The sequence below is a fragment of the Melopsittacus undulatus genome, chromosome 7 (assembly GCF_012275295.1).
Source record: "Melopsittacus undulatus isolate bMelUnd1 chromosome 7, bMelUnd1.mat.Z, whole genome shotgun sequence".
NCBI lineage: Eukaryota > Metazoa > Chordata > Aves > Psittaciformes > Psittaculidae > Melopsittacus > Melopsittacus undulatus.
Window position 1 is genome coordinate 73,124,505 of NC_047533.1, and position 21,968 is coordinate 73,146,472.

Here is a 21,968-nt window from a genome sequence, read left to right on the forward strand (position 1 = left end):
ACCCTTCCCTTCCCGTCTGCACCTCCCAGAACCAGGGGACAGAGGTGCAGGGAGACTCCACGCCTTTCTGCAGTGATATTTTCACCATTGTGCCCATGGTAAGTGATGGCTGAGAACCTTCCTTCCTGCTCCTCGTCCTTCTCCTCTCTGAATGAGGTCCCTTGGCAGATCCCAGGTCAGCTGCTCAATGTGCCAAGAGAGGAGGAGACATCAGGTTTCTGGTGAGGCTGGGGGCGCTTGTTGCAGAAAGCATTTCTGAGCAGCAGCAAGAGCCGACCCCAGGCTGGGCTCTGCTGCAAGGGCTGTGACTCAAGGGCACTTCATGAGTGTCCTTACAGTGTTCAGAGGTATCAGTTACTCTCTGTAAGGACACATTTCCATGTAGCGCATGGGGGTGAAGAAGGGACACTGGTGCACTGTTAGTTCACATCCTGACCTGCAGAATGAAATGATCTCCTGTGGAAAGGAGTCCAAATTGAGCCCAAGTTTAATCGGGGGGACAGCAATCCATTCCTAAAACCTGGATGTATACCACATCTGAGTGTCCCTTCCAGTGCCGTCTGTGAGCCTGGACACGAGGCTGACAGGTTTAAACAAACTTTTTGAGTTCTACCGCAGATAGGTAGAGAAAACTGCTCACTTTCCTGGTGATGCAAGCAAAACCCCCATGTCCTTCAATCAGCCAGAGCCGTTGTTGTGGGTATTCACATGGTCTGAGCTGAAGAATGGCTGCTGTCTGAGCAGTGCAACATCCCTTCTCATCTTGGAGTGAAGCCTGGAATAATCCCAACCTCTTCTTTCTTTTCCAGTGGGTGAAACTAGTTTATGCTTTGATTTTGTTTTTGAGGAAGGGGCTGCTGTTCTCTTCTTGCTTGCTCCTGCAGCGCATGTAAGGCTGAGAGCCACCAGTGCCAGCACAAATGCGGTCTCACAGCACTGTAGCTGGCAGCAGCACGATGTGAGCAAGAGACTGTGTCAGAGCAGCAGGGATATTGGGGAGAGTGGGAGCTGCTGAGCTGAGCCTTCAGAGCATCCTGTGGTGTGTGAGAGCTGGTTCTGGAGTGTGCCCCAGGGCTCCTGCTTCATTCCAGTTGCTGTGTCTCCACAATGAGCTTAAGCTGCTCTTGAGCTCCTGAGGTGCATTAAGGGGAGGTCCGGAATTGTGGCTGAGTCCTGTCCACATCAAGATGTGATGATGCAGAGACGTGAAGTGTAGCTTGGCCCCAAGCTGCTAGTGGAAACCTTTCCTAAATGGCCGTGTTCCTGTTACACGGTTTGCTGTAGGGCTGAATTAAAGCAGGCTCCTACAGGAGTCTCTCCCCTGCTGTCTTGTGCAGCGTTATCAGTTTCTTGATTTCCATGAATTCCATTCTTTATGGAACAATCCTTTTCCCATGGAGAGTCTTGCTGGTGTCTGCATTCCCCCTCACATGTGCGTGTCTTTACTCCAACTGACAGTATTTTCCCCTGTTTTACACATGTAGAATGTGCAAATCCCCTGCCACTGACTTCCAGACCGTGTTGTCTGTCGATGGCCCTGTAACTTTGAGCTTGGACCAACCCCCTTCTTGCACTGCTCTTGAATGTGCTGGGGAGGCCCCCCCAGAGGTACGACCTTGCTGCCTCGGACGTACTGGCCAGAAGCAGCTGCTCTCTTGTTGGCACCAATTGCCTGTGGTTTGTGGGAGCACCCTCTAGAAATCATCAACCCCTGGTGACAAGTGACTGGAGGAAGTGATTGCTTGCAGAGGTTAGGAAGCTGGTGGAGGGACAGTGGTGTTGGAAGTGCTTTGTGGGCAGGATGGCTTTGCAGGGCTTGTGCAGAAGCTTTGCTAAGTGGAGCATCAGCTGCCTGTATTTCAGGTGTTGCTGTCTGCAGAAGCTGCAGCAGGTCACTTCAGCATGTCTAGGGTTAAGTCCTGGCTGCAGATCAGACCAGGACAGAGGAGGCAGTGCTTTGGAACTTGCCATGTGAGGGGGAACATTTGGAGCAGCTTCCAGGCCCGTGGGGAAGGAGCTGTTGTGCAGCTCTGACTTTCCAAGCACATCTCATGTTGAATTTAATTCCTTTCTGCAAATCCCTATGAGGTGTCAGCAGAAGCAGCTGTGATGGAAGCTCAGGTGGCTACCACAGGACACAGTCCTTGCTTTGTGCTGCATCCTCCCCACCACAGCTTAGCTGTAAGTCACGTTGCGACCTGTGGGAGCTGACTCCTTGGAAAGGGAAATGAGAGGCAAGGGAGGGCAAGGATTTGTTACCATGGCAATGACCTTGACAAGCCACCATGCCCTGTGCTTGCCTGTCATTGACTCCTCAGTGCCATGTGCTAACTTTGAGCTGGTGGAGGCAGTCTTCCAGACGTCCAGGTTATGAAAGTTCTGCTGTTGTTGATCCAGAGGCTGGGCCAGCAGGTAGTGGTGTTGTTTGTTCCCACAAATGTCCACCTGAGCTGGGAGCCAAGCTGGTCCCCATCCAAACGAGAGGATCCTGCAGAGCCCTTCAGGTTTTGGCAGAGGCCCCATTTCCAGTGGGGGCTGAGAGTTGAGTCATTTGTGGATAGAGGCAGATGTTGGCTTTGGCACTGCCTTTCTCCTGAGTGCCCTGAACTAAGAGGATGCTCTCTGGATGTCATGACTGTGCTGCCTCTGCCAGCTCTGTCTTTGGGTATTGTTTGCTGTGAGCACTGGCTTGGTTTCCATGGCTCACCTTCCACCTCTGCAAAGCAAAGCAAGTGGCTTGGGCAGCCCCAGCTGGTGGTGGGCAGCTTTTGAAGGCCAGCTTCTTCTTCGGCAGCCTGGGGGGGGTCTCACAGATTGTCACCATTTAGGGGCTGAGGAAGGAGCAATAGGATCTATCTGTGTGTAATTAGCATTGGCGCTCGCCCAGGGATCACTTGTGTAGCTGTGAGTCGTGGTGTGCCATCCCCTCCTGGGTGCCGTTGCTTTCTGGTGCAGCAAAGCCAGGGTCCGAGAGCTGAGGGGTTTGTGCTGTATCACCACGCAGCCACCGTCTGTGTTTAGGGCACCTGCCGTCACAGCCTGAGCCTGCCGTGAAGCCAGGAGTGTTGCAGTGTCCTGTTGAGAGCACTGCAGAGCTTTATTGCTGTCCTGGGTAGCATCCGTGGTAGTTCTCTATACTCTGCCTCAGCTGCCATCCTCTAGAGAACCTGCTCTCGTGGGCAGAGCGCTGGCTCCTGAGGTGTCCCGAGGCTCATCCGCATGTGTCACCAGTGTGCAAGGCTGGGGGATGAAGCACATCCTTTTATCCAGCAGTTCTTTTTGCTGGGGAGTAGCAGGCATGTGAAGAACCTCTTCAACAGCCTATTGTAATTTCCCGAGAGAAATAGTGTTCTCCTTTTGTGGTCTGCCCTAGAGCAGTAATGAAGGGAGAAGTGCCGAAGGGTTTCCCAGTATAGGTCTGTCTTTCAAGAATGTGGTTTGGCCATGGAATAGTAGGATAAAGTGTAACTGATGATGTCTCCTGGCCTTCCGTCATCGGAGGTAAACGCCCTGGCTTACAGCTTCCCTGCCGATCCAGGGAATGTCTCTGTGGAGAGACTGCCAAAAGTTTCCATGCCAATACACTGAATCCGGCTGGATGGTGATTTCCTGTCAGGAGCTCAGGAGACCTGAGCCTGTTAAGTGCTGGGTCAGTTCTCTTGGGATGGAGGCTATGAATGCAAGGCTCCAGTGGGGGTGCTGTATCAGGATTGTTCCTGAGAGCTGTGCTGATCCCTAGAAAAGGAGAGGCTTTAGTGCTAGCCCATAAGCTTGTTCCTCAGGTGCCTGAGAGAGGTCTAATCTGGCTGTGCCTTGGGACCCAGCAGCACCTTGGATGTATGGAGATGTGTCCCTTGTGAGGATCGTGGTGCCTCACTGGATGGCTTTGTGGTGCTTGGTGGCCAGCAAGGCATCATCCCTGGCAAGGGGGTGTGTGTGCTGCACCCTCCTCTGATTAGCTTGTAAAGGAAGCAATGGCAGGTGCCCAAAGCTCTAAGCTCCCTCCTGCACTAGTTAAAGAGTGTGTACAGAATGATGGCAGCAGTCAGTGTGGTCTCGGTATGGAGCAAATCATGCCCCCAGGGCCTTGGGCACTCGCAGTAACCCTGCTGGGCTCTCCTTTGCACTCCTCACTGTTTGAGATGCACCTTTGCAGTGTTCTCCAGGTTCTTGCTGAAGCTGTACTTTTTGGTGCAGTGGCAGCTCAGCGTTGTGATGTTGAGTTTGGGTTATCTGGGGCCGGGATCAACTGCAGAGTCAGACAGATGCCTTGAGGCCCTGAGCCAGCTCCAGCTGCCCTGGCTAGAGGAATGGGGATGCAGGAATGGGAGGAGGCCGGGGCAGCAAGGGCTTTGTGTCATGGGCAGTGTCTCCTGTCCCACATGGGGACTTTGTGCAGGTTTTGAGAAGAATCCAAGTGACTTTACTCTTTCAGACTTTTGCAGTTACTGGCGGTTGGTGTTTGAAAGGGTTCTTCTCTGCCTGTCCTTGCCCGTGTTCTCCTGACTCAGAGCAGGTTGTGCATCAGGGAACTACTTGCAGCTGCAGGCCAATAACTTCCCATGTTGTAGCTCTTTAATTTTTGTGGGGCTGTCCTCTAAGCTGTCAGTGCTGTGTCAGTGGCAGAACCGTAGCTAGTAAATACTGATGCTGCAGGAGTGCTGGAGGCTCCAGTCAGTTCAAGGCTCTTCTGGACAAATTCCTGAGAATAGCCAAGAGCAGAGTGGAATCAGAGCCTGGCTGTGCTGATAGAAAAATGACTCTGTTCTTTTTATCTGCTTCCGTCAACTCAATATTGAATTCCTGTAGAGCGTTATTACGGTTGCCAGAGGTGTAGCTACTTACGTCAAGTGTATTTGTAATGCTGGGGGCTGAAGGGCTGTACGAGGTGCCTTTGCTTAAGGCAGTTGGAGGAAGTGAGAGCCTATAGAAACCAGGGGTGCCTGCTGAAATGTGTGACAAGGCTTCCTGGGCCTGAGCACCAGTGCCAGGATCCTGTGGGAGAGCAGCAGAGAGAGAAGACCCTGAGGAAGCAGCAGAGAGTTGCAGAAACTGGTAGCGTGGCCCAGACTTAAATCCCTGAGCCAGAGCTCAGTCTCTTCTGAGGGTAACAAAAGCCCCTTCCGGGTGCCAGTAAAGGTGAGGGACTTTGGAAGGTGTTTCTGCAGCTGCTTCCAAGCTCTCCTCTAAATTCTGTTGACAAGTGTTGCTTGCTCCTTGCTCTTTGCTGATGCTCTAAATAAAGGCTTACAGGGCTGTAGTGGCAACAAGAATGTGCTGTTTGAAGATAAATGGTTTGCTGTCACTTCTGTTTCAGGAGGGAGATATCTTGCCAAATTCTTCACTTGAAATCAAGGTGATCTTTAAGCCCAAAGAAGCCAGAGTCTACCAAGAGGCAGCCTACTGTGACATCTCAGGTACAGCTCCTTCTTCCTGCTCCTGTTCCCACAGAGGAGGTACAAACACTCTTCCAGCCCACTGGGATCTCATGTAGCTCTGGAGGGCTCAAGAGGACAGTGCTGGCACATGCTGCTGTCCCTGCGGTTCCTGGTGGTCTCCTGTCCGAGGCCAGGGCTCAGGATGCCTGGCTCTGGCTTCCTGACCCCAGAAGAGACAAAGCAGTGAAGGAATAAGCTTTCCTGGCACGGGTTTGCCAGCATTTGCAACACACACAGTTTTAATGAAGGAGCACCAGGAGCCTGTAGACCATTTACCTCCAAGATGAGTCTTGGTTGCATGGCTCTCTCCTCCTCCTGGTGCTGCTTGCCTTGTGTGCAGAGTAGAATGGGATGGCAGTGAGATCTCGTCCAAAATTTGAGCCAGGATTCAGGCTTCAGTGGCTGAGAGCAGCTTTCAGACTGAAGATCTTGTGCTCTGTCATCTCTAGCAAATCTGAGGGAAAGAAGCCACCCTGGAGTTTGGCTGTAAGCCTTGAGGTCTCGGTTGCCTTTGCACCAAGGGATGTGCATGTTAGCAGTACATGTCTGGCTGATGTGATCTGCTCAGTGAGAGGGCTGGTTTTCCAGGGCTGGAGGGATGAGACAAGGGGTGATGGGTTTGAGCTTAAACAGGGGAGATTTAGTTTAGATATCCAGAAGGAATTGTTTGCTGTGAGAGTGGTGAGGCACTGGAACAGGCTGCCCAAGGAAGTTGCTCCGTCCCTGGCAATGTTCAAGTTCAGGCTGGATGGGACTTGGAGCAGCCTGGTCTAGTGGAAGGTGTCACTGTCCATGGCAAGGGGCTGGAAGTGGATGATCTTGAGGTCCTTTCCAACACAAACCATTCTGTGGTTCTCTGAGACACCATCCCAGGGGGTTGGTTAGAAATGAGAAACCAGCCCCAAGGCTGATCTCCTGAGGGACGAGATGGGTCCCGTATCTTCTCCTGGAGCATCTGGAGGTGGTTCCATGCAGGCCAGGGACCGGCAGCAGCACTGAGACAACCTGGAAAGTGCTGGGTAGCAGAAGGAATTGCGCTCACAGAGATTTCCCTCCACAGGCTGTGAGACCAGGCTGCCCCTGTGCATCAGCGGGGAAGGCGTCGGGCCCCAGGTGGAACTCAGCTGCGACCAGCTGAGCGTCGGGAAGGTGTTTGTTGGCTCAAGCCACAGCTACGGGGTGAGCAGGACGGGTGGCAGGGCATGGGGTGGATCCGGATGGCTCGTGGGCAGCAGTGAGCCTGGTGGAGGTGTTGGATCGGTCTGAATCAGGTTGGTGGTGCTGAGCAGGTCCTTGCCACTGCAGGTCAAGTGGAGTGCTCTGTGTCAGGGGAATAAGGCCAGAGTGGCTCTGTTTGTGTGAAGTTATCCCTGCTTTGCATGAAAAAGCCCTGAGGCAGAACTTGTCCTGTTGTATTTGGCAGCAGCGCTCAGCATCTTCTGCCTCTTACAGATGTTAATTGCTAAAGTAGAAAAGAAGTGAGGCTTCAGTAAGTAAAGAGGATTCTTCATGTATTTCCATGTTGCTTTCTTGCTGCTGCTGCAGGTGCTCCTGCTCAACAGAGGAGTTCCTGAGGCTCCCTTCAGCGTGGTGTATCCGGAGAGAGCTCTGGACTCCTGCTACGAGGTGGCTCTGTGTGGGGAGGCCTCAGGCATCAGCTACCTCCTGGACACCACTGAGATCGACTGCGGGCTGCAGGTACCGCACGCTGCTCTTGCCAGAGCTCATTGTCTCCAGCCATGACCGGTGGGCTGCTGTCCCCCCGGGTCGAGGGCTCTCCCCCCTTCCCAGCTGCTCTGCTGGCTCTGTGGCTCGGAAGTCCAGTGTTTGGGTGATAGCTCCAAGCTGGTGTTTAATGGCCATCTCCAGCCCAGCCCAAAGCTGGGAATCCCTCCTCTTGGAGGGAACTACCGCTGCCTCCTGGGGCAGGCAGGATCCCAGTGTTGCTCTCCAGAGGGATGTGTCCCTCAGATGTCCATCCGCTGATGGGCTCCTAAAGCCAGAGGTGCAAGGAGGTGCTCTCTTTCAATGCTCCTGATTCATCGGCCAAGGAGGCAGCTGACTTGGGCTTCCAGTCACTGTAGTTGGATAGAGTGTCCCAGAATAACCCTCACTGTACTTCTTTCCAGTTACAACCCCACAGCTGTTTCCAGCTGTTGGCCGTGTGTGCGTTGCCCTGTCCATCTCCATTTTGGCTTGTATTTTGCCCACAAATACTTGTGTGCAGGTGCCTTTTCTCCTTAAATGCCTCAGTGTCTCCTCCTGTGTTTCAGCTCGCTGTTGGGTGACACCTTCAAGTGCAGAGGGCTTGTGTCCCCTACTTGGTTTCTTCCTGATCTTTCCATGGTTGTAATTGCACCTCTGCCACAAATACCTGTCGCTGTGTAGGGCTCAGAGGTACCCTGCAGTCGCGGGTTGTCCGGGTTAACCCGTAGAGCCCAGTGCCCATCTCTCCTGTGCGCTCCCTGCTTCTGGGCTGTGTTCCTTTGCTTTCGACCCAATGGAAGAGGAATGAAATTGTGAGCAACAGATGTGTGCCTGTAACTTCCTGCTCTTTTGTCCTCTCCTCAGGTGTTTAACAAAGTCTCGGAAGCAGCAGTGGCCCTGCAGAACAGGGGGAAGCTGGGATTTGCCTTTGTGGTGCTGAGCCCTGGCACAGGCACTGCAGCCAGCCCTCTGCCTGGCGTGCCCCTGGTCGTGCCCAGCATGGTGAGTAGCACAAGGGCTTCACCCGGCCTGTGTCAGGCTGCCCAGGAGAGAGTTTTGGGGGAAAATAGGGGGAATGAGCACACAACCCCCATCCAAAACCAGGCAGGAGAGACGGGGCTGTGAGCGATTGCTGCAGAGGCAGAGGAGGTGCATCGAGCACAATCCTAATGGAGCCCCTGACTGGCCTTGGCCGCCGCTGGCTCTGCTGTCCTACAGCAACCAGCAGTGGGAGGCACGATGGTTGCGGGAGCTCTTTGGAGCTGAGTGCTGAGCTCTCTGGTTGTGCCATCACTGGAGCATCACTCCATCCCAGTTGTCATCCTGCCTGGGTGTCTTAGAGCTGGAGCAGTGTTCCTGCCTTGGTGCCCTTTTGCAATGGGAAGAGGAAGCAAAGGACCGAGTGGCTTCCACCTTCCTCAGTGCTTGTCCGCCTGAGGGATGACATGCTGATGTCCTCTCCTGCAAGCTGCTGCCAGGAGCTGCTGGCCCTGCTGGAAGCGCAGGCCCTTTGGTGCTCTTCCAGAGCAGCTGGTGAAAGAGCTTTGGTTTGTTGTGCCTGGCTCTGGCTAGCAGAGGGTAAACCCTGTCAGCAGAAGAGCTGTGCTCATGCTGAGCAGAGGGCAGCCTTGCGAGGCCTCTGAAGGACATACTGCATCTTGGTGTAGGAGACTTGGGCGTTTGGGTACAAGAAAGCTGGAGGTGGTGATGTCTGATGTTTCCTTATGTATGAGAAGCTGTCTTGTGTCCTCAGCGTGTCTGTCGTGTGAGCCATCCCTCTACTGAGTCCTCTTTGGTACACTACCTCCCTCCGTCTTCTGTGCCCCGCAGGGTTACGTTGAACCTGGCAAGCAGCAAGTGCTGAAAGTCTATTACCTGCCAGGAGTGCCTGGAGTCTTCTGCAGGGCTTTCCAGATCCAAGTGGGTCACCTGGAGCCAGAAAAAATCTGCCTGAAAGGAGAAGGGACCTTTCCCAGGATCCACTTGAACCTGCCCAGGAACATCAAAAGTGAGCACTGCCTGTCTGCTCGCCAGGAAGGTCACCTGGCTTTCCCCCATGCCATATGCCCATAGGGCAGCCCACGGGCACCTGCGCCAGGCCTGGAGGTTTCAGGGCTGTCAGGCAAACTCAGCCCTCTGGTTGCTTCCTTGGTCTCTGGCAGACGAGCCCGTGTGGCTTTGCCGCAGGAACCATCCTGCACAGCTTGCCAGCGTATGGCAGAGGTCTGGGAAGATGAGGGCTGGGCAGAAAAGCACAGGGAAGCTGCAACAGAGGCTGGCAGGGATTTTGACAGGGTTGGGTTTGCATCACGTTGTGGGGCTGAGATGCTCCTGTGTGGTGAGAAAGACGTCTGGGGGTGAGAAGCAGCAGGATCGCCTTTCTCTCCATTGCTGGAGCAGTTTGTGTCTGCGTGTTGGGGGAATGGGGCTTCCCGTCTTCCATGGGATTTGTGCTGCCCCACTGCTATTGGTGGTGTTCTGTGCTTTCAGGCAACGCCAAATATGAGAAGATCCTCCAAAAGGCCCAAGAAAAGCTGGACAAAGGCAGCCAGAGAGACGAGGCCATTGCTCTGGGGGAGGCTGTGGCAGCCGAGCCCCGCATGGACGACTCAGGCACCATGGTGAGTAGAGCTGCTGCCCTGTCCCACACGTGCCACCCTCCTGCGTGTCACTGGAGCCCCTGCGCCCCACGGCCCTGTGCCCAGGGCTCTGCTGGCACTGGGTGCCTCCCTGCACAGCCCTGGCCACGGACTGTGTCAGCTCAGCGTGCCCCATGGGCTGCCCACCTCTGGGAGTTGTCCCTCCTGGAGATGCACCAGCTCCTGACTACCCCAGGAGATGCTAAGGGCTGTGCTCAAGCAGTTGGGTTTATGGTGCTCTGAAGGACATTCAGGTCGGTGCTGGGGGTTTTGTTGCTCACCGGCCAAGCCCTGCCAGCTTTACAGAGTGTAAAACAGCAGCCTGAATGCACCCTGAGGCTGTGCTGTGTTGTGGATCTCTGAGAGGCTCCAGCTCTCTCATGGTTCCCTTTCCAGGAGAGCTTTTGTCCAAGCTGCTTTGGCACTAACTGGGGGCAGGGACATACTTGGAGCTTTGGAAGGTTTCTGGCTTGTCTGTCCATGTGTCCAGATCAGCTTTGATAACTGGGCAGGAAGAGACACTGGAGTTCATTTCTTTGGAGCTATGATCCTGCCTGAGAGAGCAGGAAGTGTCCCAGACACTGAGCAGTGAGACAGAATGACTCCATCGCCTCTCTCAACAAGAGCAGGGTGGGATCCTCCACCTGAGACAAGCTTGTGCCTTGGGAAGGAGCTTTGCTAAGCAGCCCCTGTCTTTACTTTCCTCAGTGGGATGCTCAGCTGCAGATGCAGATGGAGGAGATGCTGATGGAGGAACATGCCGTGGAGCAGCAGAAAGCTCTCAGCTCCCGTCCCCCGGAGGACACTGCCTTTCACCAGCGTGTACATCGGAGGCTTCTCAAGTTAGTAGGGAGTCCTGTAGCCTGTGTGCAGGGGCCCCGAGGGTAACAGCCAGCAGTGCAGGCCTGCTCCTGAGAGCTCCTTGTGTCTCAGAGCTGGGAACAGCTGCGGACTTCAGAAGGGGCCTGATGCTGAGAGCTATGATGTGCTCCCTGTGGGCAGCTCGGTGTCCTCGCTTGCACAGTGCTCCCCTGAGCTCTGGAGGTGCTCCCCTCCCCACAGTTGGTGGGTTCTGTTCTCAGAGCTGAGGGGTGCAGACGAGCAAGCCTTTGCAGACAGCACAGGCACCAGCCCTGCTGACCAGCTCTGAAAGGGGCATCTCAAAGCTGGCGTCTTTGTGCCAAGAAACAGACCCCACTATGCAGGAAGAGCAGGGAATGGTCCAGATCCCTTATGCACTTTTCCAAGTGGGATTGCCTGCCAAAGGCCTCTGCAAGGAAATGCTATGACAAGGTCCTGAAGCAGTTTCAGGCTTGGGCTGGACACCAGCTTAGCAGTTTGATTGAGATCAGTGGAGATGCAGTGGACTTGTCTGCAATGGCTTTTTGCAGCATAGGAACTGTGTCCAGTACCCACTTTAAAGTCACTCGAAGATCCCATTGGTGGCTGATAAATCCTAGGCCCTGCACTCCCCATGACTTAGCCAAGTGTTATTACTGGGTGCTCAGGCCTTGGGTTTCCTGGGCTTGGCTTGAGCTCTCACAGCAGTGAATACAGAATTATCCACTCCATTTGCTTCTCCAGCCCACGCCATGCTGGGGTTTACAGAGTGTCCTTACTCCTCCTTTCAGAGCTGAGCTGCCCGAATACATCCTGGACCTTGGCTATGTCGTTCCCGGTGACATCCACACACACATGGTGAAGATCACCAACACTGGGCACTTCCCTGCATCTTTCCGTGTCGATGGATATGTCCTGTATAACACAGGTAACCTGTGGTGGAGAGGCTTCATGGGGGCTTGAAGGAGCTATCTCTGACACATCAGCTGAAGCCATTGGACATGGGGAGATTTGAGTACTTCCTTGGACAGCTTTTTCCTCCTTAGTACCCCCGTGCTGGGTGCCCTGTTCAAGAGCCTGACTTCTGGCGAGCAGTGCCCAGAGACCTGCTCTGCCTGTGGCTGCCCTAAAATCTGATTGCAGGGGCCAGAAGGGCTGATCACCTTGATCGCCTCTCAGCATCTTCTGCTCTTGGCTCCCGTGAGCATCATCCCAGTTTCTTTGTGCACTCTGAGGGTTTATGTTGCAAACAGATGGACCCTCTGTGGTTCGGAAGTGCTTTGTTTAGAGTTCATAGTGCCAGAGCACTTCTGCTCAGCCTTTATTGACCGGCCTGTGGGATCCTCTGCTCTATGGAAACAGGCTTCCCAAAGAGGCCTTGAGGTAAGGCTGCAGCTCCAGCACATGGTGACTGCTGTCTCTGCGGGGTGGCCAGTCGTCTCTTCTAAGCCGCTGTCCAGGGAACACCCCAGCATTTGGTATCTTAGGTGGCAATTCTCATTTGGAGAGGTCTATGCATCCTTCCCTGAGATGCCTGATGAAGGAATTGCTGGAGTTCCTCAAGCAATGTGATTTCTTTTTACTATGTAACCCCTGGATTCTGGTTGTGAAAGTCCTTTTGCTTTGGGCAGTGCCAAAGGGAGAAGAGCAGCTTCTCTGGAGATGCAAAGGGGTCTTTCAGAGAGCTGCCAGCCAGGACACCCCTGTGGCCTTACCGTGCTTCTGATCCATTTCCTGTTGCTTGCATATCTCAGCTGCTTTATTTTGCTGTGTTCAGGCTTCAGCGTGTGCCTGGAGCATGTGAAGCGCCTGCCCTCCTGTGAGAGCAAGACATTTGAAGTGTGCTTCGACCCACAAAGTGCCAACGTGCCCCTGGGAAAAGTGGATGTGCTCCTGCCCATCAAGGTACTCCAGGTTCTGGGGCAGGCAGCAGGTTGGGCACAGCAGCGAGTATCGGGTGGGCTCTCAACCGGATGCTCTGTCCTTCTCTAGGTCAGAGGAGGCCCCACATTCCAGGTCCGCCTCCGTGCCATGGTGGCTGAGCCGTCCCTCTGCGTGTCCAGGGACAGGCTGGAGTTCTCTGCTGTCCAGTGTGGGCAGTGCCAGGAAGAAACCATCCAGCTCCACAACACGTTCCAGGTCCCCTGTAAATGGTCCATCAGCATGACTGATCCTGTTGAGGAGGTAAAGCACAGACAACGTGTAACACACAACTTCTCGGTTGGGTTCTCTTTGCCTTTCTTGCCTTTTGTGCCCCTCTGGCTGCCTGAGCACTTGGGCTGCAGCTCGCTTGAGGAAGCTTTTGAGGGTACAGAGCAAGGCTGGTTCACCTGGGCCTGTTCACTAGCTGATGCTTCACTTCTCTGCTGTCTTCACCCATTCCTCCTCCTCTGAGGACACTGCCTCCCCATCTGCCTGCCCTGCCAGCATGTTTGCCCTCCAGTTCTAGGCAGTGGTGGCCACGTCTGGGTGGGATGAAGGTGCTTCCTGCACCGTGCCAGCATCTCGGAGCACTGCAGGAACCGAGGGTCTGTCCTCACAGACCAAGGAGACCTCACGCCACTGGTTTCTGTGCGCAGGTGGACAAACATCTGCCAGGGAGCAAGCACCAGAAGCTGCTGGAGGAGATGAAGTCTGTGCCCTGTGGCTTTGAGGTGTTGCCCTCAGCTGGAAGCCTCGCTCCAGGACAGCAGTGCCACGTCCAAGTCCGTTTTTCACCTACGGAAGAGGTGAGATTGGTGGGTGTCACGCCAGGAGGTCTGGCAGGGCAGTGTGGTAAGGGGAGGCCAGCCCAGGGAGCGGGGGATGAGCTCTGCCTCCACGTGGAGCTTCCTGCACCTCAGTTTCCCCTGCACGTTCCCACGCAGTTCGGGAGTCAGCTTAAATGATGGAGCATTCCCAAAGGCAGTTTGCATGTGGCCACCGTGACTTGGAAACTGGTAGCGTGTGACAGGATGGACACAAGTGCTTCCATGCCTGGGAACAGTCCCAGGGATCTCAATTGCTCGTGGAGATTTCAGCGTCTCGTGTCTGGCTTTGACCAGAGGCAAGCACTGAGCAGAGAAGATGATCCTTATTTGTGCCCAGTGAGAGCTCAGCTGCCTCTTGCACACAGCTGATGTTTGCCTGGTGCTGCAGTGCCAGGACTGTGTCTGAGGAAGCAGACCTTTCTCATGAGCGTTGCGCTCCCCCATGCCCAGGTGAAAACCTCTGATAGCCCATTTTAGATCCACCTGGGAGCCAACTGTCCAGTTATGCTCCAGAGCAGGACTCGCTTCAGTTCCTGAGTGCCATGCAGATGCTGTAGCCCCTGCTCTAAGTAAATACCTGTTTTGGGTTCAGCTTGGAGGTGCTGACAAGACCCCTGACCCTGGGCGATTGTTGACTTGGAGGTGCTGTCAGCTGGGGCTTCACGGAGGAGCTTTCTGTGCTGCTTCTTTGCAGAAGTGCTACCGGGGCGAGCTGCAGATCCAGATTTGCCAGAGCAGCCAACGCCTGCAGGTGCCGGTCTTGGGACGTGGTCTGGAGCCACGGCTGGAGTCCATCCCCGCAGAGCTGGAGCTGGGACCGCTGCTGCCCCAGAGCCATGGGGAAGAGGGGACAGTGGTGGTGAAGAAGCCCTGTGAGGTTTACTCAGTGCAGTTTGAGCAGCAGCACCTTGCTGAGGAGCAGGTGAGGGGGAAGGTCTGTGCACACTCTGTAGATTCCCAGCACTCCAGCATGGCCAGGTTTGTGCAGGGAGACAGGGGCAGTGCGCAGGGCAAATCCTGGTGGCCTTCCAGGGTTAGCCAGCTCTGCTGGCAGGCTGCAGAGGGACTTGGATAATCCCTGCCCCTGGGGGGAAGGAATGTGGGAGGGGATGGCTTGGCTGGGGGCCTGCTCACATGGTGAAGGTCAAGAAACTCATCCTGCCTATGGTTTCTCTTCCTTCTGTGCACAGCCCCTACAGACACCAAAAGATGACAACAGCGCCAACAGCTTGTTGCTGCCTCCGTGTGCCCTGGGAGAGAAGCTGAATGCTGAGGCCCAAGGAAGGGGCATAAAAATGAAGGTGAGATGAAATCTAAAGGCTAAAACTCCAGGTGGTAACCAGCAGGGTTTTCTCATTTCCTCGTCTCTTCCCCAGCCTCCCACGGTTTGGGTTTCTGCCACGAGAGTGGCAGAAAGCCTTTTCTCCTTCTTTCCTTTGGCTTGATATCAATCCCTACCGCCTCAGGTTGATGTTGTGGATCCACCAGGAAAGGTGGTGAAGCTGGGAAACGTCTGCATTGGACAGACGGTGAAGAAGATGGTCACCGTAGCCAACAAGAGTGCAGCCCCTCTCACCTTTAAGCTGAGGGTCACGTCCACCGTGCCAGAGTTGCAGGAAGCTGGGGTAAGGCCCGTTCCTTCTCTGCAGAGCACTTTGGTGTGCCTGCAGGGAGCGCTGAGCTGCTGTGGGTGGGAGCTAGTAGGTAATGACTCAGGTGTGGGCTGCCCTGGCTGCCTGTGCCTGCCCTGTCCTCCCTGCTGGCACTGCTCTGGCAGCAGATGCCTGCAGTGCGAATGCTTCAGCTGAGCTGGGTGCCAGGACTCCCCGAGAGCCAGAAGTGAGAAGGCAGCACAATTCCTCTAGCCTGTTTTAGACACATCCATCAGGATGCAGCCATGTGTTTTAGATCTGGAAAGGTGAGGGAGGTGAATCTTGAAAGAGGGAGAGTTGCAGCTCTGTTGGAACGTATGTGAAAGCTTTAGAAGACAGAGTTGACCTCGCCGTGACCAGGTGGACACATGGTAGAAAACACCTTTGGTATTCCCTAGGAATGCCTAGGAGGGAATGAGTGGGACTGGGGCAGTGCTGGTGGGGACAGAAGAGGAATTGGAAGCCTCTTCCCTGAGTGTGGTGAGGGAGGCTCCACAGCTCGCTTGCCAGATGAAATAGTCTCCACTCGTTTCTTCGGGTAGGTTCTGTGCTTGAAGCCCAGCAAGGATCTAAAGCTGAAGGGCAGAGGAGACACCTGCAAAGTGGAGGTGACCTTCTCCCCGAAGCGCCGCATGCAGCCGTTCAGCGGGGAAGTGCTGCTGGAGTGCCGCGGGCTGGTGCGCTCCCTCTGTGTGGTGCGGGGCTCCTGCCAGGGCAGCCTCGTGAGCCTGGACCAGGACCAGCTCAGCTTTGGAGCCGTGGTGCAGCAGAGCTCCACGTGCCGGCGCGTCGTCATGCGGAACGCGGGCGACACGAGAGTCAGGTAAAGCAGTAGGTCCTGCCCAGCCTGAAGCCTTATTGCCAGGTGGCTCAGGGTCAGGCCTGAGATGTGGTGGGAAAGCCCACAAGAGACTTGGAGCCTCACACTGAGGCTTACACTGCCTTCACAGCTCCCCGTGGCTAATCCTTCTTTCCTGTCCTTGTGCTTTCCTCGGCAAGGTTTATGTGGGACGTGGAGAGCTTCAAGCCAGACTTTTCCATCAGCCCCACAAAGGGTTACATCAGCCCAGGGATGGATGTGCCCTTGGTTGTGACCTTCCGCCCCTCGAAGCTGAGCCAGGCTGTCCAGTACGAGGGGCTGCGGTGCTTCATCCAGGGCAGTGAGGCGCTGCGGCTTACGCTGGCAGGATCCTGCGTGGAGGCCCCTGGCCCCAAAGAGGTAACGCAGCAGGGACAGGATGGGCCCCTGGACCCCAGCATCTGCACCACATCTCTCCCAGGGCAGGAACTGAAGGACACTTGTGAGCACAGACTCGCTGGTGCTGGGGTATCCCAGAGAGAAACTGCTGGGCAGGATTGCCAGAATTCCTGAGCCCTGTCATTGCCTTTCTCCCCTGTTCAAGGTGCTGCTCCTCCAGTGAGCAGCTCAGCTGTCCTGGCTCTGCACTGCAGCACCCATGCCATGTATCCCAGCACTGCACCTGCAGCCACACTTCTCCCCCCTGCTGGGCCAGGGGAGGGCATTCAGCAGTAGGAAGGGGCAAGGCATCTGCATCCAGTCCCTGGGATGGGGCAGCCTGGGAGCTGTTGGCTCTTGCTCCCAGAAAGAGCATGGAGCTCCTCTTCCTCCTGCCCACGAAGGAAGGGGCTGTGTGGCTGCAGATCTTGTCCTTGCACAGGAGTTTCCTTTCAGGACTCCCCGTTTCACCCAGCATGCGAAAGGCTTGTTCTGCTCCCTTCTTCAAGAGCAACCAGCTTGATTTACTCCAAAAGCTATGGCCAAAGCGTAATTTTTGCATGTGACAAGGAAAAGCTGCTCCCTGTGCTCCAGGTCCTGGTGCAGAGCCAGCGTGAGAAGAGTGGGAAGGGTTGTGGGTACGACCCAGCAGCCTCTGTGCTCCTCTGTTACAGACACTGACTTTCAGCTGCAATGTGCGTGAGAGGCAGAGCCAGACCATCCTCCTATCCAACCCGAGCAGCGAGGCCTGGACCCTGCAGCCCATCATTGAGGGGAAATACTGGAAAGGGCCTGAATTTATCCATCTGGAGGCCAGGCAAAAAGAAAAGGTCTACCAGGTCACCTACAGACCCCTAACCATGAGCTCTGAGAACAAGAAGCACCAGGTACGTGAGCTGTGCCAGCGTGTGCTGACCCTCGTGGCATGACCCTTGTAGCTCACCCTGCTTTGGGCAGGAGGTTGGCCGAGATGACCTTCAGAGGTCCTGTCCAAGCTGAAGGTGTCCTGTGCCCTCTGTTGGAAGCTGGGTTTTGTGGTGGCTGGGGGCCAGGCACAGGCAAAGGGCAGATGGGAACTCGGGCCTGACACCAAACGTGTTGGAGCAGCTGACCTAAAGAGCCAGGCTTTCTGAAGGCCAAGAAATGAAGTTTGTTCTGCGCAGCTCCTGGTGGCTGCTTGTGGCAGCCCAAGGGGCTCAGAGACCCCCACGCTCAGCGCACGGCTGCACAGGCTCTCCGAGCCCTGGGCACAACCACTTGTGCCTGTCCTTGTGCAGCTTGCAGGGAGCAAGAAGGGCAAAGCTGCCCTGCAGTTTCTCAGTGCCCTCCTGGCCGTGAACAGGCAAGTGGGAAACGAGAGAGATCTCTTGACAGTCATGCAGGAGCTGTGGGAGGAGCCCTTCCTGCAGGTCTCAGGCTGGGCACATGGGGGTGACTGGCCCCTCTGCAATGTTTTCTGTGCCACAAGCTCATAAATCCAAGGGGTCAGTTCAGAAGGGCTCTGGGGTGCTGGAGCTGCCGGGTCCTTGTCCCCCTCCAGCTGACCTTACAGTAGGCCAGAAATGAGGTCAGAGATTTCTGGTCTCCATCTCCAGGGTGCTCAGCAGATCTGTGCCCTTAGGGTTGCACGTGCTCAGCATGTCTTTAATGTAGAGCCTGCGTGAGGAGTCTTGCAGCTTTCAGCTGCTGTGGAGGCAGAGGAGATGGCAGAGGCAGGTGTCTGGGATCCACTGGCACCCAGAATGATCATGGATATGAGCTTTCCATGGCCCACGGCTGGTGGGCCCCTGTTGTGCCAGCTTAGAGGCTGGTGCCTGGGCAGTGCTGTTGGGGCTAAGGCCAGCAGGACTGAGGCAATGGAGCTCATGAGGGATGGGCACCCCCTGCCCAGGGCTGTCCCTGCATGAGCACAGGCTGGCAGGGACGTGCCCAGGTGAGTGTGTCCAGTAAGGGAGTGTTGGGATGTGCAGAGCAGCTCTGCTGCAGGGCCCGTGTCTCCTTGCTTTGCCCAGAGATGCTGCCTCTGTGTCCTGTAGCTGTGCCATGTGCTGTGGGCCATGCACCCACTCACAACCAGCTCTGAGCAGGTGCGATGCTGGTGCCTCCTCCTGCACGGGACAGGGCTGCAGGCAGAGCTCTGCCAGCTGGGCGTGCTGGAAGGTGCTGCAGTGAGAGCCTGAGGCATGGGGCTGGCCAGGGGTGCTCCAGAGCCGACTTGTCCTATTCGTTGTCTGTAGGGCTCCATCTTCTTCCCTCTGCCGGACGGGACAGGCTTACGCTACCACCTGGAAGGAACTGCTGAAGCCCCCAGGTGTTCAGGGGCCATTTCCCGGCAGGTTCCATGCAGGAAGTGCCACACGGAGCTCATCCCTGTGTCCAACTGGCTGCACAGACCACAGAGGTGAGTCCAGCCCAGGAAGTCTGGAAGTGCCTGGAAGCTCCTTCCCTGAAAGCTTGTCCCTCTCCTTGGCCGTGTCTGGCCATACCCACGTTCTGCCTGTGCAGAGGCACCCTGGAGGGCTTTCCTCCAAGGGGGATGAGAGCTGGTGCCCTGTGCCTGAGGCACTGAGGATGAGAGGGGCTGTATTGTACCCCCACACGATGGGTATCCTATGGGAGTCCTTCGTGTTGACCTTCACTGTGTCCTTCTCACCCACAGGTTCCTGGTGGTTATTGACATGCTCAAACCAGAGAACCTGGAAAGCAGTTCTGTGCTGCAGGGGTGTTCCTACATGGACGTGCCAAGCTCTGCGAAGAAGGACTACCAGCTCACCTTCCTCTCCTACAAAGAAGGAGTCTTCAGGGCAAAGGTAAGTGAGGACAGTGGTCTGCAGGGCCCTTCAAGGAGCTGTTGGCTCACCGAGAAGCTACATGCCTCTTCATACCTCCACGTGCACAGGTCCTATGAAATACCGCACGTGCTTTCTGTGGTCTTGTGCTCTTCCTCGGTGGGTGCTCACAGCCATTCCTGGAAGCAGGGCGCTGAGCTCAGTGGGCTCTTTTGGGTCTGTTTTCATGTGTGGAATGAGCAGCCCTTCCCTTTCTGTCTGATTTAGGTGACCTTCCTCAATGAGACAACCGGAGAGTACTTGTTCCACATGGTGACTTTCAAGGTGGTGGCTTCAGGACCCATGGGCACTGTTCAAATGAGCACCGCTGTTCGGCAGAGAGTGTCCTCCAGCGTCAAGGTGGACAACCCTCTGCCTGTCCCGGTGACGTTTGACATCAACTGCAAAGTGCCCGACGTCAGCGTTCCCCAGCACTTTACTGTCCCTGCACAGTCGAAGGTAGGGGCAAAGCTCCTCCGGCTCCCTCTTCTCTCCCTGCTCCTGGCTGGAGGGGATGCTCTTGAAGGGTGATGCCTGAAAGGAGCCATGTGGGGAGCCATGTCCCCTGCCTCTGCCTGACAAAGTGGCTTTTTCCTTCCTTCCTCCCAGGCGGATCTTGTCTTGGAGTATCAGCCCCTGCAAACGGGTGAGAGCAGCGGGCAGCTGGTGCTCCAGAGCAGCGACTTGGGCTCTCTGTTTTACACCCTGCAGCTGAAAGCCACCTGGAGCAGGCCAGAGAAGCCCGTGTATTTCCGCACCAGGCTGGGCTCCCGTCAGACCATCACCACCAAAATACGGCATTTTGCCCAGCAGAAGACCGAGTACCTCGTACAGGTGAGCGCGGCTGCCGGGGCTCTGGCTGGGAGGCAGCTCCTCTGGCCAGCACCAGCCCTCTCCACCAAGGGCTCCAAGTGCCTCTGGCTTGGGGTGGCAGAGCCAGGGTGGCCATGTGAGCCCAGGGGTCTTCCCACTGGTGTGGGCTTGTCACCAGCTGCACTGTCCTCCCTTGTGGGCCCGTGTCTGCTGCCCTGGTTGGAGCTGCTTCTACAGGCACCACGGTGCCTGGGCTTGCTTCCCACTTGCAGCCCAGGTCTGGCAGTCGGGTGTCTTGGTGCTTGGGTGCAGGGTTGTCCCTGCTGGGCACGTTTGCACAGTTCTCGTGCCCATTCTCCGCAGGCACTCACCAGGAGTGTGGTGTGGGTGGGCCAGGCCAGGGCCAGGGGACCATCGTGTTCTTCCCGAGGTGCTGGCTCTGCTGTTGTGACCCACCCCCCATGGTCTCTTGTCTCCCCTGCACAGACCGACTGTGCCGACTTCCAGACGGCAAAATCCATCAGTGCGGCACCCGCCAGTGCTGGGGGCTCGGACCTGAGCGTGGAAGTGACCTTTGAGCCCTGCCAGCTGGGCGAAGCCAAGGCCACGCTGCAGCTCAGCTCTGCATTGGGCGGGCAGTACTGCATCCCACTCATCGGCCTTGCGCTGCCCCCTGAAGCCCAGGGCCCCTTCCTCATCCCAGCCGGCGGCACCACCTCCATCTCCTTCAGGAACGTCTTCCGGAAGGCCACGGCGTTCCAATACGCAGTGAAGCACCCGGGCTTCACCGTCAGGGCCCCCGAGGTGCTGCGCGCCAAGAGCAGCACCACCATCACCGTCTCCTTCGCGGGCGGCCCGGCTCCTGTCACCAGCAGGCTGGTGGTCTCCTGCCCTGGGGGCTCCTGGATCTACCACCTCCGGGGCCTGCCCTCCCCCCGCAAGTGAGCAGCTGCCCCCGGCCCTTCCTGCCACGTTCGTGCTCTCTGGAGCAAATAAATGTCATTTAACATCCTCCCACACGACGTCCTTGTCTCTGAATGGGAGAGACGTGAATTTGCTGGATGGACACCCGGTGGACAAGGAATTGGCTGGATGACTGCACGCAGAGAGCTGCGGTCAGTGGCTCTATGTCCAACTGGAGACCAGTGAGGAATGGTGTCTCTCAGGGGTCGGTGTTGGGGCAGACCCTGTTCAACATCTTTGTCGGTGACACAGACAGTGGGATCGAGCACCCTCAGCAAGTTTGCTGACGACACCGAGCTGTGTGGTGCAGTCAGCGTGCTGGAGGGAAGGGATGGCATCCAGAGGGACCTGGACATGCTGGAGAGGTGACCAACCTCCTGAAGTTCAGCAAAGCCGAGTGCAGCTCCTGCCCCTGGGTCAGGACAATCCCAAGCACAGCTACAGGCTGCACGGAGAAGTGATTCAGAGCAGCCCGAGGAGAAGGGCCTGGGGGTCGGGACATGAGCTGGCTTCAGCATGGGCTTGAGCCCAGAAACCCCCTGTGTCCTGGGCTGTATCACCACCAGCATGACCAGGTCAAGGGAGGTGATCCTGCTCCTCCACTCTGCTCTCATGAGACCCGCACTTGGAGCACTGGGTAGAGTTCTGGTGTCCTCACCAGAAGGACGTAGAGCTGTTGGAGCAAATCCAGAGGAGGGTCATGAGGATGCTAAGGGGGATGGAGCAGCTGCTGTACAAAGACAGGCTGAGAAAGTTGGGGCTGTTCAGCCTGGAGAAGGGAAGGCTGCGTGGAGACCTCAGAGCAGCTTCCAGTATCTGAAGGGGGCCTACAAGGATGCTGGGGAGGGACTCTTGATCAGGGCCGGTAGCAATAGGACAAGGGGTGATGGGCTTAAAGTGAAACAGAGGAAGTTCAGGTTAGCTAGAAGGAAGAAGTTGTTCCCTGTGTGGGTGGTGAGGCAGTGGCACAGGTTGCCCAAAGCAGTGGTGAATGCTCCATCCCTGGCAGTGTTCAAGGCCAGGCTGGACTGGCCTTGAGCACCATGATCTTGTGTGAGGTGTCCCTGCCTGTGGCAGGGTGTTGGAACTAGATGATCTTTA

The 21,968-nt window shown here is 56.0% G+C and overlaps 2 protein-coding genes and 1 long non-coding RNA gene across 3 annotated transcripts; all 3 read left to right on the forward strand.

Annotated features, from left to right (window-relative positions):
- The first annotated feature begins 32 nt into the window (after positions 1 to 32).
- Positions 33 to 6,591, forward strand: LOC117436533 (uncharacterized). The gene is made up of 3 exons (XR_004549867.1): positions 33 to 98; positions 5,318 to 5,417; positions 6,499 to 6,591. It is a non-coding gene; the product is annotated as an uncharacterized lncRNA (long non-coding RNA).
- Positions 6,592 to 10,515: 3,924 nt separating this feature from the next.
- On the forward strand, positions 10,516 to 16,880 carry LOC117436466 (hydrocephalus-inducing protein homolog). The gene is made up of 11 exons (XM_034064525.1): positions 10,516 to 10,626; positions 11,416 to 11,552; positions 12,402 to 12,529; positions 12,617 to 12,808; positions 13,204 to 13,353; positions 14,069 to 14,125; positions 14,565 to 14,675; positions 14,841 to 14,999; positions 15,569 to 15,849; positions 16,026 to 16,288; positions 16,858 to 16,880. Exons 1-11 carry the CDS (start codon positions 10,517 to 10,519, stop codon positions 16,878 to 16,880), a joined length of 1,611 nt encoding a protein of 536 aa, XP_033920416.1. The 5' UTR covers position 10,516.
- Positions 16,881 to 18,532: 1,652 nt separating this feature from the next.
- On the forward strand, positions 18,533 to 20,849 carry LOC117436467 (hydrocephalus-inducing protein-like). The gene is made up of 6 exons (XM_034064526.1): positions 18,533 to 18,664; positions 18,923 to 19,073; positions 19,320 to 19,550; positions 19,701 to 19,925; positions 20,391 to 20,542; positions 20,636 to 20,849. Exons 2-6 carry the CDS (start codon positions 18,942 to 18,944, stop codon positions 20,847 to 20,849), a joined length of 954 nt encoding a protein of 317 aa, XP_033920417.1. The 5' UTR covers positions 18,533 to 18,664; positions 18,923 to 18,941.
- The last annotated feature ends 1,119 nt before the right edge of the window (positions 20,850 to 21,968 follow it).

What these genes read in the sequence shown, in the direction of transcription:
- LOC117436466 (XM_034064525.1), top strand. Translation starts at nt 10,517, where the DNA reads ATGGAGGAGATGCTGATGGAGGAACATGCCGTGGAGCAGCAGAAAGCT. An exon ending in TGACTGATCCTGTTGAGGAG is followed by an intron (nt 12,809 to 13,203) that starts GTAAAGCACAGA and finishes TTCTGTGCGCAG; the next exon opens with GTGGACAAACATCTGCCAGG. An exon ending in GTTTTTCACCTACGGAAGAG is followed by an intron (nt 13,354 to 14,068) that starts GTGAGATTGGTG and finishes GCTTCTTTGCAG; the next exon opens with AAGTGCTACCGGGGCGAGCT.
- LOC117436467 (XM_034064526.1), top strand. Translation starts at nt 18,942, where the DNA reads ATGCTCAAACCAGAGAACCTGGAAAGCAGTTCTGTGCTGCAGGGGTGT. An exon ending in AAGGAGTCTTCAGGGCAAAG is followed by an intron (nt 19,074 to 19,319) that starts GTAAGTGAGGAC and finishes TGTCTGATTTAG; the next exon opens with GTGACCTTCCTCAATGAGAC. An exon ending in CTGTCCCTGCACAGTCGAAG is followed by an intron (nt 19,551 to 19,700) that starts GTAGGGGCAAAG and finishes CCTTCCTCCCAG; the next exon opens with GCGGATCTTGTCTTGGAGTA.